Here is a 14,340-nt window from a genome sequence, read left to right as displayed (position 1 = left end):
ACATCTCTCAGCAGCGAGGACACTGTGTGAACCAAAAAACAGCAGAGAAGTGATACTAATGATTTATATTTTATTAGGTTTTACATTTCCACAATATAACATTTTAAGTTTGAGACACGATCAAAAAAAAAAAAAAAAAAAGAGAAGAACAAAAAACAGAACAACAACCACACACACGTATAATTTAATCTGGAAACCTCATATACATACAGTGCACCCTCTGGAATGATAACCCCCCCCACTCGTTTAATTGATGACAGAACACAACATACAGTCGATGTAACATCAATAAATTAACTCTGTAAAGGTCATGTCCGGGCTTCAGTTTTGTTTCTAGGATTCTATTTTTTCTCGGTGATTGGTTGGAGCAGACACCCATTAGCAACACAATGCCCCATGCAACTTATAATGTGGGGTTAGAGGTTAATGGAACTGGGGGGGGTGGGGAAACGTGACACAGATGCTGTGTTTGTCATGAAAACTGATCCAATTAGAGGACAATCTGTTTAAACATCCAGCCAATGACCCGACCCCGTCGTGCCGGACTAATCTGTGTAAACTGAGACCCTCAAAAAAAGGGAAGCAGCAGAGTAAACCAGTCGTTACAACTGTGCAGTACCCACGACGGACATCTGTAATGTGGAGTTGCAGCGTCTATCATGTCCCTTAATGCACAGAAAAATACAGCAATACATCACACAACAACAATGCGTCTCTTTTGCATCGGAAATTCATTTCACAGACAGAGGAATGACGTCGTTTCATATGACAAAATAAAAAATAAAAGGAGAGTTTTTCTCTAATACAGCGGAGGTACTCAGTCCAGAAACTTGCGGTTTGGGTTGGCACCGAAGAGAGCCACCCGAATTTCAGGCATCATCTGCAAAACACAGAAACACGTGGTTTACAAATCTGCAGATATACGAGGAAAAAGTCAGCAGGAGACAGGATTGTTGTTCTTTGTTTAACTATGAAAGCCTTACTGAGACTAAACATGTCTATTCCAAGAGTGCCCCGGCTAAGATTGGCAGAAATAACAATGAGGGAAACACTAATATCATAAAACAAGACAACCTAAAATTCTGTTTTATATTTTGTGTATGTTCACTGCAACAGAAAACAAGGCAACTGCCAATATAAGGGATGTAAATAGTTTCAATTTGCTCTTTTCTCTCAATAAAACAACATAATTGCTCATACAATATCTTTGTATTGACGTTCACAAACATAACAGACAAAATCAACAGACCTTTTAAACACAAGGTGAAAAAAGGAAGGGTAAGCAATGGATCAATAAGGAAGAGGGAGGAGAGAACGTTTGGGAATTTGAGTCTGATAATATGAGCTGTGTCTATTTCCTACCTGCTGAGCCATGAGGTCCAGTCTGCTCTCCAGGGTGTTAGCCACCTTGATCTTCCCATTACTGTTATAGATTTCAACACCTCCAGAACTGAACCAAAAAAGGAGAAATCAAATTGAGAAAAATACTCATTTTCAAGAGTACATTTTTACTTTTTAAAGTCTAATTTATGTTTCAACTGCGCTGCTGCTTCTTACACGTCTGGGGAGATGAAGTTGTCCTGGTCGATGCGGACCTCCAGGTTGCTCTTTGTGGCTGCTTTATATATGGGAATATTCCTCTGGATGGAAGCCTGAAAGAGTCACAGCACAATGTACTTATGAGACTACCTACTCACCGATCATGCCTTTTCACACACACACACAATAAGAATCCATTTCCTATCCACTTACGTCTTATTAAATGCAAACATGAATTTGAAATTTAACTTAATGGCCTCTCCTTGATCTGGATTGTAGCCCATTTGTTTGTCGCTTGGGACGAAAGCATCTACCAAATAAATGAATACATTTAATGCAAATTCAAACACGCACTTGCTAATTTACTCACCTGTACCATCTGCACATCCTGTTTACGGCAGCGAATTGTCACTTTGGGCTCCAGAAGCTGATAGAATCCCTGATAGGATGAAACATTGTGAAGAAAAAGGTTATCAAACCTCTCTAATAACATCATCCTCGGGAACATATACACTTAGTGGGCAGGTTATGAGGTACACCTTGCTGAAAGTAAATCCTACCTTCATTAAAAGTTATAATGTGGATTCTTTGTTTGACTGTTTTGCATCATACTAAGATTTCTAATATTATGTCCACCCAATTTATATGAATGAGGATACTAAATAAGAGAAACACCAAGTTGAATCTCAAGAACTGGACATTATAGCCTTCATGAACCTCAGATTTATTGAAGGATTGTTGTATTAGCCTGCTTTAGAGTGTACAGTAGTTGAAAGAAATAAACTAACCTGTAAGATCAATCCATCCAACAGAGCTGGATACCTTGCTTGGTCTTTTGCGACGGTAGCGAGCCGCTGACGGGCCTCACTCAACATTTCCTGAGGGCACAAATACGTACAGTGTTTCTATTATTTGCACCAGTAACACTATCCATCGCTAATCTCTCTTATATACATGAGATATGACGATAGGATTACAAACTGATGTACGGCTGCTTACCGAGATCATGTCATCCCGGGCCTTCAGCACCTTCAGTCGAGCCTGGTTCATCAGGTTGGACATTTGACTGTTAAGGAGACAAATAACACACACATTGGGACTGTTTAGATTTCTAAGTGGGACTATGTTTGTTTGTCCGGAAACACTGGAGACGGTTAGGGGCAGGTTACAAAAGAGTCATTGTAAGACGAAGGGACTAAATAAAATTACAGAAACTCTGTGTCACACATACAGCTATTTCTTTGTTCTTAAAAAGGCCGGATTAAGGAAGGGAGGACTTAATGTGTCCTGTGATTTCTCGCCATGACTCACATTTTCTTCTGCTGCTCGATCTGCTTCTCTTTCTTCTCGTAGTATTCCATTATCTTCAGCCTCTGAGTCTGGACCAGACGGCCCTTCTCGATGTTGAACTCTTCTTCTGCCTGTAGGAGGAGACACAGTTCCCTCAGCACAAGATTCACCATCATAACATTGTTTTTGTGATCATTAAATCAGTTCATCTTTGCACATACAATAGTTAAAAGGTCACTTTAAAAAAAGGTTTAATTTATGAGACACATCTTTCACAGAATCTGATGTCTCAACAGTATTACATTGATCGGACTGATTATAGTGCTGTGATTTAATCTCAAAATCTGAAAGGCCTTAATGTTCTATTTTCATTATCAGTCTGTGGATTTTTTTGGGGTCCATTAATCAGTCGTTTAATAAAATAGTCACAATGCCCATAATTTCCCAGAGACTGAGGTGATATCTTTAATAGCCCAAAACCTAAAGATATTATATTTGTCATAAAACAGAGAAAAACAGCAAATTCTCATATCTGCGAGGCTAGAAACAGACATTTTTTGGCATTTAATGTACTTTTTCTATTAAATTATAGTAGTAGGAGTTTAATTTCTGCCTATCTACCTGTTCATAATGATTTCAGTACTACAAATACTGCTGACTGATGTAATGAGACTGCTGGAATTAGAGTTAATGCTTTATTTTACAACACTTTAACAAAACCTCAAAGGAGAATCTCTTGTGATTGGACATAAAATCAATTACATGTTTATAATAATAATAATAATAATAATAATAATAATAATAATAATAATAATAATCTTTATATATAAAGATTTTTTTTAAATTCAAGTGCAGATTTGGGCAAACATCTCCCTCAGTAGTATAAGATGAAAGAAGAATATGACTCATTACCTCATATTACCATGTACTTTAGCTAAAGGTCATATGTTTGTTTTCTTAAATATACAATATAACACACACTATATATATATATATATATATATATATATATATATCTTTCCTTTTTCTTAATTTACAAGCTCTTCCTGCGACTAATAACCTCAAACATCTGGAATAAATCCTCAATCTCCTCCTCAATCATCAGTTGTTATTGTTTGTGTTTAGTTATGTCCACATCATCTCAACCTCCAGCTTTAAATAATATTCTTATAATCCTGCTTCCATGGAAATATGTTTAAACAATAATTAATAATTCATTCTAGTTACTGATGTCACTTAAAGGTTGAGTAAAGTGTTATATGTCAAGTGTAAAATAATTACCAAATGGTTCAGATTTGGTAAAATCTGCCAGTAGACCCTCGATCATACCAGTACATAGTATACTGTGCTTTAAGTGCCCCCTAGTGGTGGCTCTCACACAGGTCCCTGAATATGAGGACCATTTAAAAACATTACACTCAAAAAACAGTTCAAATGCCACTTTTAAAGTCCTTTTAAATGTGGAATCGAAGTATATTGTGAATGCAAATTATCTGATGATGTGATGTGAATGTATGTGTTTATCTATGCTTATAATGTATATGTTTATACTCTTTATTTTGCCCTGGTATCTGTCATTTTCTCTTGTCATCTCTCTACAAAAAAATCAACTTTATTATCAAATCTGGTCACTGTGAACATTGTGTTTTACCTTTGCATCAATTTCTTCTGCCTTCTCATTGGCCTCCTGTTCAATGAAGGCCATCATGTGCTTGATCTGCAGAAAGGAGGAAAATAAAAATAAAAAATTAAGCACACAATTTCATCATAAAGTATTTTTCCTTCTTACGTGTGAACTAAACTGCAGCAAATCTATCATCTCTCTCCTAATGAAACCCAGAGGCGATTCCTCTCTGCCACCATGGTGAGGAATGCCTCTGTCCATTCATCTTATGAACACTAACCATATATAACAATGTACGACTGACCTCTGCAGCTTTACATCAGCTTTACATTAGAAGATTATTTTACAGTATTTGCTCAGATTTTCCCCCATTGAAGTGACCAGACACTGACACACTCACTCCCAGTTCCCCATCAGGCCCTGAAGCATGAGTTCATCATGTGATCATTTGGAAATATGACCCTCCACATCTCAGCCATAACTTCTCCACACGCCACTGGCTTCAAAAAGGCGGCTTATTCTGCAATAACTCGCATTATTACTTGGAAAAAAAACACCCTAAACGTTGTATTGTAGCTTATCTTTGTGTTTATTTCGGATGCTAACCTACTGCAGCTCTCTCAATGTCATTCTCCTGCACACACACACACACACACACACTTCCGGCAGATGTTACAGCCACTAGAAACCTTTCTGAGTGTCGCAATTAGACATTTAGCAACGTGAAAGCTCCTTCAGCAGTAAACCACAACAAACAGATGAGTGGTGTCATTGTTTTGAAGGTTAAAAACGGGTTCATTTACCTGCTTCTGGACATCGGCATCGCTGAGCGCCATGGTTGCAGCTGTCAAAGAGAGAGAGAGGAGGGGAGGAGGAAGAGGCCTGCGAGGACGAATAACAAACAAACACAACAATAACAAATCATTGAAAGGTAAAACAGAAACCCGTTAACAAAAAGGAGGTTTTAATTCTGCAATGAGAGCGTTATTTACCCGAAAATCACAGACGAGGAGGTGTGAGTTAATCGCCGCAGTCGTGACTCGTAAAGATGTCTACGGCGGATCAGCTGATGTCCCGAGTCACATGATGTTTACGTCCGGTCGGGCAGCCAATCAGCGGGGGCGAGAACCTGACGAGCTTATGACGTAGCAAAGAGGAAAGTAGAAATTTTTTTTAAATCCTTTATATTTTAACAACATATTTTATGTATTTATAATCTTCTTGTTTTGATTTTTGATATTTGCTTTTGTCCCCCCCCCCCATTGATCACTTTGATAAGAAAATTGCTATACAAATAATTACTTTTATGTTCATATATTCATTGTTATATGGAGTCATTTCTGTCTTCTTATAGTTTTTATACTTTTTTTTTTTATAGATATATTGGAAGAAACTGGATTGCGATTTAACCAACAAACAGTTTTAAAAGTAAAACTATATCCTTTCAATATAGTGAGTTGAATGCAACCACTATTCTTCATATACACTGCATAAACTCTAATTTATTAACATAATTCTCTGTGTTTTGTATTTTCAGTCTCTCATTCTGATTTCTTTGGTTCTTTCTCTTGAGGAAAAGTGCATTACACAACTTCACTCAACTTTATTCACACAAAACCAAACACATATTACAATTAATCCAAAGTGTTTCACAGCACAGAAAGAAAACAGAACAAAAGAGTGAACGTAATCAAAGAGGAAAGATTAAATACAATTAACATATGTTCAGACATAACAAATGATAACAGGTCAGCTCAGACACAGTTACCTGACCTCTGAAAACTACAATTTAATAAGAAAATATATGACAGGAAGAGAATTCCATGGTTTTGGAGAAGCTATTGAGACAAAACTTATGTTTACATTGTGAAATGCAAACTGTGTTCATAATATACATGCTGGTGCTGTGCAAGTGTACCATATAACATTGTTTTTAAACTGGAGTCTGGGTATAAAGGGGGTCCCATGCAGAAGGAAGAGTAGAATATTTAAACTTTTATCACAGTTTTCAGAAGGTAAGAAAGAGGGTGGGCAGTTTTGACTGATTGTGATTTGTAGTGATGTTAGTTTGATCATTGCTTGACTATGAAGACTTTATTATCTTATCTAATCAAAGAATTTAAAAAAATACTCCTTAAGACAAAATCCTCTCAAATTTGGGGTCTGTGGTATAATGTGTATCTATGGTGGGAGTCCTTGACATGAAAAGGTTTGGGAACCCATGCCATAAAAATGCCTCCTGGCATAGTTTCCAGTCTTGTAACATGTCTTGCCAGTAGAGGGAAGTAGAACTTGGAAAGTTCAGCTTTAGAAATAGCTCTTCTCCCTATCTGACATGCGTTTTCCACTTGGTGTCACCGGCTCACACACTGTGGACTGTGGATAATCTGCTGTTTGGACAGCGAACATAAAACTCCACCGTCTGTTTACCTGAGGGAAACACTTACCCACTGACCTCTGTTGACCTTTCAGAGACACAGGTTAAAGTCTAATTCAAGATTAAAGAGCCAAATTGTCATTTATTTACTATTTTTCAACATTATTCATGGTGTTTCTACGAACAGACAGCAAAGTCACCACTCACTGCTCTCTGGCCAACTGTTAGGTCATGGATTTGGGAATAGGGGTGGGTACAAGAGAGAGAGAGAGGGAGGGAGAGAGAGAGAGAGAGAGACTTTTGCACAGCTTGTCCATCTTGTTATTCCTGTGCCAGCTACAGCATGCATGTCTGCCTATCTGTTGTTTTGTGGCTTCGTGTCTGAATGCACGTCTCACTTTGATCTCCAGCATCTGCTTCTCATCTTCAGCGCCGCGCCAAGTGGACGCAGGTATGCTCGGACGTTGTTTTTCCTTTTTTTTTTTTATTCAAAAGGCAGAAAGTTTTAGCAAAAGCCTGAAATCTGAAGGAGAATGTTTTCCTGTGATCAGAATCTGAATGTGATCAAATTTTTTGTGTTCTGTGCTTTGTTAAATGTGTTATCTGTAAACATATCAGTGCTAGAAGGGTCATTGTGGGTCACTGGTGTTAGGAAGGACAAAATCTCACCTTGCACAAGACAGAGAAACTGCCACGAAGAGCTGGGTTGTCTAATCAACCAATTCTCCCACTTTGACATTGAAAGCTGACCTTTAGTAAAATCTGGTATCTGATATCCCTCTGCCCTCATCACACATTAGCACTGAAAAAGTGCCCTAAATCTCCCTGATCATTTACTTCACCATGAGTCTGTTATCGCCGGGATAGGATCAATGGGAATCCAATTACTCAAGTAGGCCACTAAGTAAAGGAGGATGACTGAGTAGAAAAGGTTGATTGGTTTCATAGCAGGCAGAGACACAGATGAGTCTGTGTGTGAAAGGTTTAAAATCTTTTTCGTGCCATGCCAACTTCAATGTTTCAGGCAGCTGTGTCACTGTGTGTGGACTGAAGTGTGCACAGGTCTAACAGGGGAGACAATATGGCAGCTAGTAGCTCATTAAATCAGTGACGTCTGGGAGGGCGTCTGTTTCAGTCTGCTCACTCTGGAAGGGGTGGAGTCATAAAAGCAAGAGAAAAAAATGATAGTATGCAAAATATCCAAATCATAAATATTTTAAAAGAAATGATTTAACAGATCTGAATGCTAAAACACAAACCTGGCTGTTAATAATCAAGTGATTCAGGTTTATAAAGGCCCTAATGTGTACTGCAAATGTTTATTTAAGGCCTAATAAGTCTCTTTTATTGATTTTGTCCAGCTGCTCGACTCAGAGTCAGAAGGTTTTATTGCACAAAAAGTACCAAGTTGTTGCGTAACAGGCAGGAAGGGGGGGAGGGGGTTGCTTTGCCCTGTGAGGCAAAAACACAAAAGAAACAGTGTTTTTAAAAATTGAGAACACACTTTGTATACAGTACTAATAGGAGTTATTTACACCTAATGTTTAGATGTGGATGAGGGAGATTTCATTGAGGTAAGGACAAATCCCAAATCCATGCTTAAGGCTTGGAGAAGTTCTTTAAGGGCAAGTAGAGGAATTACAGAAGGGAAGACATTCAAAGCCAAAATTTCTGATAGCTTATTAATGTTTGCAGTCGTATCCATACACATTGTAGATCAGTGGTCCGCCCAACCTTTTTGCTTTGTGAGCCATTAAATTGATCCGAACCTTACTCACAACTCCTCATCAACATTTATATGAGCCCTTTAAGCAAAAAGGGGATTTTTACCTTCTCATGTCATATACATTTACATTATTTTTAAAGGCCTAAAAACATGCAGACAAAAGAAATGTCTGAAAAACACATTTTATGCAGCAAAAATATTTTTTCATCTTTTGATCCCTCAGGTGCAGCTTGTGATGGGTATACATTTCATTAATGCAAACTTTTATGGACCAATTGAGTCAAAATCAAACAGCATATGTACAGTATTTATTTAATATCTTTCAATACTTTTTTTTAGGATCATTTTTGGGCATTTTATCTTTTTATTGGATAATAATGGTAGAAATCAAGACAGGAAAGGAAAGAAAGAGGGTTTTGACAAAAAAAGGTCCCCTGCATAGCATGCAGCCACTCCAGAACCAGTTTATTTGTCTTTTTAAAATCAGTGTATGCATTGATAAACAGAACTTTCCTGCTTATTGATATTTGCTATATCAAAGTATGTATCCATATTGAATCTACAGGAAGCAGCAACACCTCCTGGATTTCGGATTCACAACTTAATGTAAGGTTGAGTGCAAATGTAACAGATATTCAAGCCCTGGAGAGGCTGTTAAAGGATTTGTCCTCATTAAGCAGGGCTCTACACTTATTTTTAGGGGCACATAGGAAAATTAAGGGACACAGTGGTTTATTTTTAGAGAAATAATATTAATGCTTTCAAATTTTAACAATTAATATAGAGCATAAATGGGCAATTTACTTATCTGAATCCTTTCAGACCTCTTATATTTATTTATTCATGAAACCCAACTAACCCAGCACACGCCCTGTGCTGGGTTAGTTACTGTCAGGGATAGGTATTTGATACTAATACTCTTACCCTCTTAATCAGTCCAGTAGGACTACTTTACTACATACAGCCAGCTACGGTCTTAGCTTGTATATAACAAATTGCTTTTAGGCTAATCAGTGCGCTGTGGCCGATGCAGACAGAAAACAAAAAGACTTGTATATGGACATGTTGTTGGTCATTGTTGCTTTTTATATATATTTTTATATACACCTATTTTGTCACCTACTTGTATGTACATAATACATACAGTATATTAGATGTATACATATTCCCCCTGAAAATTGGAAATGTAACATTGAGAGCAGAAAACAAGTTAATGCTTGTTCAACAGGTGTTTAAAGATTTCTTCATTATTGATTAAATTAACTTACTTATTATTATTAATTGAATGGGGTATGAATGTGCAGCAGTTACAGTAGGCTGAAAAAACACAGTGCAGGAGGTATAAGTACAAGTGATGGCAATAGTGAAGCATAAACAGAATAAAGAGCTTGATGTTTGATATTAATATTTGTCATTATAGCACTAAACAGTAGTATTAATATGTACATACTATATAGGTTAAATACATACAGAATGGACAGTAGTATAAATAACCACTCTTTCTGATCCACTAATCTTCATCACTCCACACCCAAATAACCGCCTACATTTTCAATCATATTCTTGAACTGTAGAGAACTATTAAGGGACATGTTCTGCAGAGGAAACACAGACAGGACTCATGTTGTGAACGTGATACAAAATTACACAGCGAAGAGCAAGTGTTGAAAGTTTCTATTCTGGGATTGGCATGGGGGTGAAATACTTTCTGCAATCAAAGCTGAGACTTGGCACAAGGGGTGAAGAGGGTCACCTTGGGACTGATTGAGCTCTTGAGCCTAATTTATGCAAATAATCATGCACACAATGGTCATCCTTAATCTGGAAAGTGGTTTGTTTTTTCAGAAATTAGGATTTTATTGTGTTGAGATTAATTATTAATATTTCAGTATTGGTTAAAAACGGGAGGTTCACTGCGGGAATTATGGTTTTTATGTTCTTACTCTCACGTCATGTGAAATCACTGAAATAGCTTCCACTCTTGGGTGACAGATGGAGATGTATATAGAGCCTAAACATAGTAAGATATGCAGGTCGAGGCTATAGATAGTCACAGCCCCTGCAATACAGAGCCGTCAGCAAGCAAATTTTTCCAACCGCAGCCTCACTGACGTCACTAGAACACAGACAAGCTGACAAATGTAGATAAGAATGTTGTACATTGTTATTTATTAAAGCTACTATGTGTAGAATGCTTTACATTTTTACTGATATTATGAAGTTTTTGCTTGTTTAGACAATCCTGGTGTTATTTGGTGCAGTCTATGTGTTGGGTTCTCAGTGTCAGTAGCGTACTACTACCACCAGGGAGCGCCAAAGTCAGACATTTTTCAGATTCGACTCATAGTGGCTTTAAATTTTACACTTGATGTAACTAATTAAGAAATTAAATGTTTACCTAAAATTATGCAGAAATGTGGGCTCGAGTCAGATGACATAATGAATTGAAGGAACAGTTTAACAATTTTTGGAAATATAATTATTCTATTATCATTTCCTTATTTCTGGCGCAGGGGCGGATCTAGAGAAATATTCCTGGGGTGCCAAAAGGGTGCCATGCAGACTTTAAGAAGTAGCAGAAATATATGCTAATTTAAATGATCTCATATATCAGTATTTGCTTGGAAAGCCCCCCAGTGAAGATATTTTACCTCAAAACCTGCATTTTTGTGCCACATTACTAAAGCATTGAATAGAAATATCTATTAAAGGTGGCATTAGAAATCAGTTAAGGATTTTATTTCCAAATCTTCTGATATTTTTCCAAATACTTCCAAATGACTTTTTCCATTGAATTTAAGCCTATTGCTCCCTACAATGTGGCTATAATAGATCATTCAATTCATTTCCATTTTTAAACATGTTATTTTTAAAATTAATCTAAATGAGTGTGTTAAATTTGACAGCATTTGACACCAAACTGGGGCGGCTGGCACCCCATGCCACCTCTCTAGATCTGTCCCTCTCTTGCCAAGAGCTACATGAGATGATTGAAATTACTCTTGTGTTTGTTCGTTTAAAGATGAAGCTACAGCCAGCAGCTGGTTAACTTAGCTTAGCATAAAGACTGGAAACAGCTACCCTTGCTCTGTCCACAGGTTTAAAAAAAATCAGCCAACCAGCACCTCTAAAGCTCACTAATTATATCTCATTTGTTCAATCTCTACAAAAGATTTGCAGGAGGTTATGTGGCAAACTATTTATTAGCTTTCCTGGATGATGAGCAAACTTTAGATGTGATGGTAGGTAGATTCTGCTACTTTTGGACAGAGTCAGGATTGGTACTTGTACTTACCAAGTATAATACTTAAGTAAATGTACTTAGAGTTCTGTTTTGTCTCTGCAGCAGCCAGCCTTCATTCTGGAGGGAAAGGCCCCAGTCGAGTCCAGCAGGGGGGATGGAGGAGGCGGGGAGGCCGGTTCCCTCAGCCCTGTTGCTCTACCTCTGACCCAGACAGAGAGCCTCGGACCCTGGCAGAGCGAGAGCCTTCTGGCAGAGTCCTGGTCAACGATGGGCGATGTGGACCCTGAGGACACTAAGAGCCTGGACAGCAGTGATGGGGCAGCTCTGGCCGGAGAGGAGAACCACTCCTCCAACTCTGACATGGTCCACCTGGAGCGAGAGGAGGCGGAGATGCTCGAAGAGGCCGAGAAGGAGGCCGCAGAGGAGGAGAGGGTGAGGAGAACAGAGGAAGAGGAGGAAGAAGATGAGGAGCTGCAGACGAGTGTGTTGAGCGTTTTAGGAGGGGAGAGGGAGTTGATTGAGCTAAGGGAGGAGGAGCAAGACCTCCAAGCCCCAGAAACTGAGGGGCTCCTGGTGACAGCAGAGGAGCCCCATGTGGAGAAGGACCCTGCAGAGTTCATGCAGGTGGTTCCCCCGATGGCCCTGCCTCCTCTGCCTATCGTCAGGTTCGATCCCCCCTCCACGACGTCCACCCCAGTCCCTTCAACCACAGCCTCTGAAGTTGAGGAGCTTTTTTCTACTCAGGGGCTACATCCTCCTTCAATCCTTGCACCGATGGCAGCAGAGCCTCTGACAGTGAGTCTCGAGCAACTAAAATTCTCACAGATTCCCCTCTCGGACGTGGAGGAACATTCAGATGAAGCCTCTCAAGCAGCGCCAGAAAAGCCGGAGCCCTCCGCTCTACCAAAGACTACCAAACCTCTGAGCTCCACTGAGCTGCTGTGTGGAGGTGCTGTTTTAGTAGCTATTGTGGGAGTAGTAGTATATGGTGCTGTGGCCTACTGCAGAAAGTAGAAATCCTCTCCTTTATCCACGAATCACCCTTTCAACACAGGTCTTTTGTTTTTAAATCTATTCCACATGAAATATTCCACTTCACTCTCTGACTTCTGGATTTTACTCTCCAACACTCTTTTTATTGTAGTCATTATTAGACTCATTAATAATATTTTTTTCGGATTCATTTTGTGCTACCTCAGCTCACAGCAGAGCTCATGGCCTTTGATTTTCTGTATACAATAGATCTCTGTGGAAACGTAGCCAGTACAATGTAAACCTGGAATGTAAAATCATGTATGGTACAATTTTAAAGAATCCTGAAACTTGAAACATTTGTTTGATGTTTCCTTGTGTGACTGTGTCTCTCATTACTTCACCAGAAAAGGGTGGAATTAAATGCCAGTTCCTCTTTCATATAAATCATGTTATTCTAGACTTAACCAAAGAACTGTAACTATGTTCAGCCAAAAGAAACCTTTGGCAGCTTTCTGTATCTTGAGGATTACATGTTGAAACATGTTACTGACCATACAAATGCTGGTTTGCAGATTTGAATGGGACCAATGGGGCCAATCATACACACACTGGCACTTTCCACATCATGCAACTGCATCTATATTTGTTGTATATTAAAAGCAGGAGAGTATAGTGATTGAGTGGGCTGAAAACAACTTTTTGGCCTTTAAACCTACAATGCTATTCAATTCAATTCAATTCAATTTTATTTGTATAGGACCAATTCATAACAGAAGTTATCTCAGGACACTTTTCAAATAGAGTAGGTCTAGACCGAACTCTTTATAACATTATTTACAGAGACCCAACAGTACCACCATGAGCAAGCACTTGGCGACAAGGGCAAGGAAAAACTGCCTGTTAAAAGGCAGAAACCTCGGACAGATCCTTCGGCTCTAGGTGGGTGGTCGTCTGTCTCGACCAGTTGGGGTGAGAGAGAGAGAGAGAGACAGAGACAGAGACAGAGAGAGAGACAGACAGACAGGTGCACAGCAACGACAGCATTGGTAATGGTAATCTAGCAGTGGCAGTGCATTTCTGGCAGCAGAAATCAGCTATGACCATAACAATGACATAATAGTCGTGTTTCTAGACACCTGGTGAAAGTAATATTATATTACTCTCCTTTTGGTTCTGTTTTTGTCTCTACTAACTCATAAAGGTAATATCTGGGTCATTAGCTGCTAAATGCACCACTATTGTTCACCAGCTGAGGTAGTTGTTAACTGTCTGTGTGCCATTTGGTGCTCAGCAGGTAGCGTACAGCTGATAGATAGATAAACTTGCTTTCAGTGACAATTCTAACATGCAGGGAGCTATTGTTGGGATTGTAGACATTAACTCTACTTAATTAGTATGCAAAAGATCATAATGTGATTGGTTCTGCACACAGTAGATTTGTATTCCCGTTTCCTGTGATAATCACAGGATATTAAAAATGGTAGAAAGAAGAAAGAAATAATCTGTAGAAAAGAGTTTCAAGTTTCCTCCCATCATTATGGCTAAACCTGACCACACTGATCTTT

The 14,340-nt window shown here is 38.7% G+C and overlaps 2 protein-coding genes across 3 annotated transcripts; one reads left to right on the top strand and one right to left on the bottom strand.

Moving 5' to 3' along the window:
• Nucleotides 1-53: 53 nt before the first annotated feature.
• atp6v1e1b (ATPase H+ transporting V1 subunit E1b) lies at nucleotides 54-5,572 on the bottom strand. Its single transcript, XM_051393002.1, has 10 exons — nucleotides 5,446-5,572; nucleotides 5,257-5,335; nucleotides 4,481-4,546; nucleotides 2,851-2,960; nucleotides 2,539-2,605; nucleotides 2,328-2,417; nucleotides 1,910-1,978; nucleotides 1,558-1,652; nucleotides 1,363-1,450; nucleotides 54-880 (listed from the first exon to the last, which is right to left on the bottom strand). Exons 2-10 carry the CDS (start codon nucleotides 5,287-5,289, stop codon nucleotides 818-820), a joined length of 681 nt encoding a protein of 226 aa, XP_051248962.1. The 5' UTR covers nucleotides 5,290-5,335; nucleotides 5,446-5,572; the 3' UTR covers nucleotides 54-817.
• Nucleotides 5,573-7,117: 1,545 nt separating this feature from the next.
• On the top strand, nucleotides 7,118-13,129 carry si:ch211-214j24.14 (uncharacterized protein LOC559160 homolog). Of its 2 annotated transcripts, none has more exons than XM_051393093.1 (2): nucleotides 7,118-7,281; nucleotides 11,903-13,129. In XM_051393093.1, exon 2 carries the CDS (start codon nucleotides 12,068-12,070, stop codon nucleotides 12,812-12,814), a length of 747 nt encoding a protein of 248 aa, XP_051249053.1. In that variant the 5' UTR covers nucleotides 7,118-7,281; nucleotides 11,903-12,067; the 3' UTR covers nucleotides 12,815-13,129. The 2 variants fall into 2 exon arrangements, with proteins under 2 accessions (XP_051249053.1, XP_051249054.1); XM_051393094.1 differs by having other exon boundaries at nucleotides 7,129-7,281; nucleotides 11,906-13,129.
• The last annotated feature ends 1,211 nt before the right edge of the window (nucleotides 13,130-14,340 follow it).

Source organism: Dicentrarchus labrax, unplaced genomic scaffold, assembly GCF_905237075.1.
Source record: "Dicentrarchus labrax unplaced genomic scaffold, dlabrax2021, whole genome shotgun sequence".
Classification (NCBI taxonomy): domain Eukaryota; kingdom Metazoa; phylum Chordata; class Actinopteri; family Moronidae; genus Dicentrarchus; species Dicentrarchus labrax.
The sequence above is the reverse complement of the archived record's forward strand: the minus strand, read 5'-3'. Positions and strand labels throughout refer to the sequence as shown.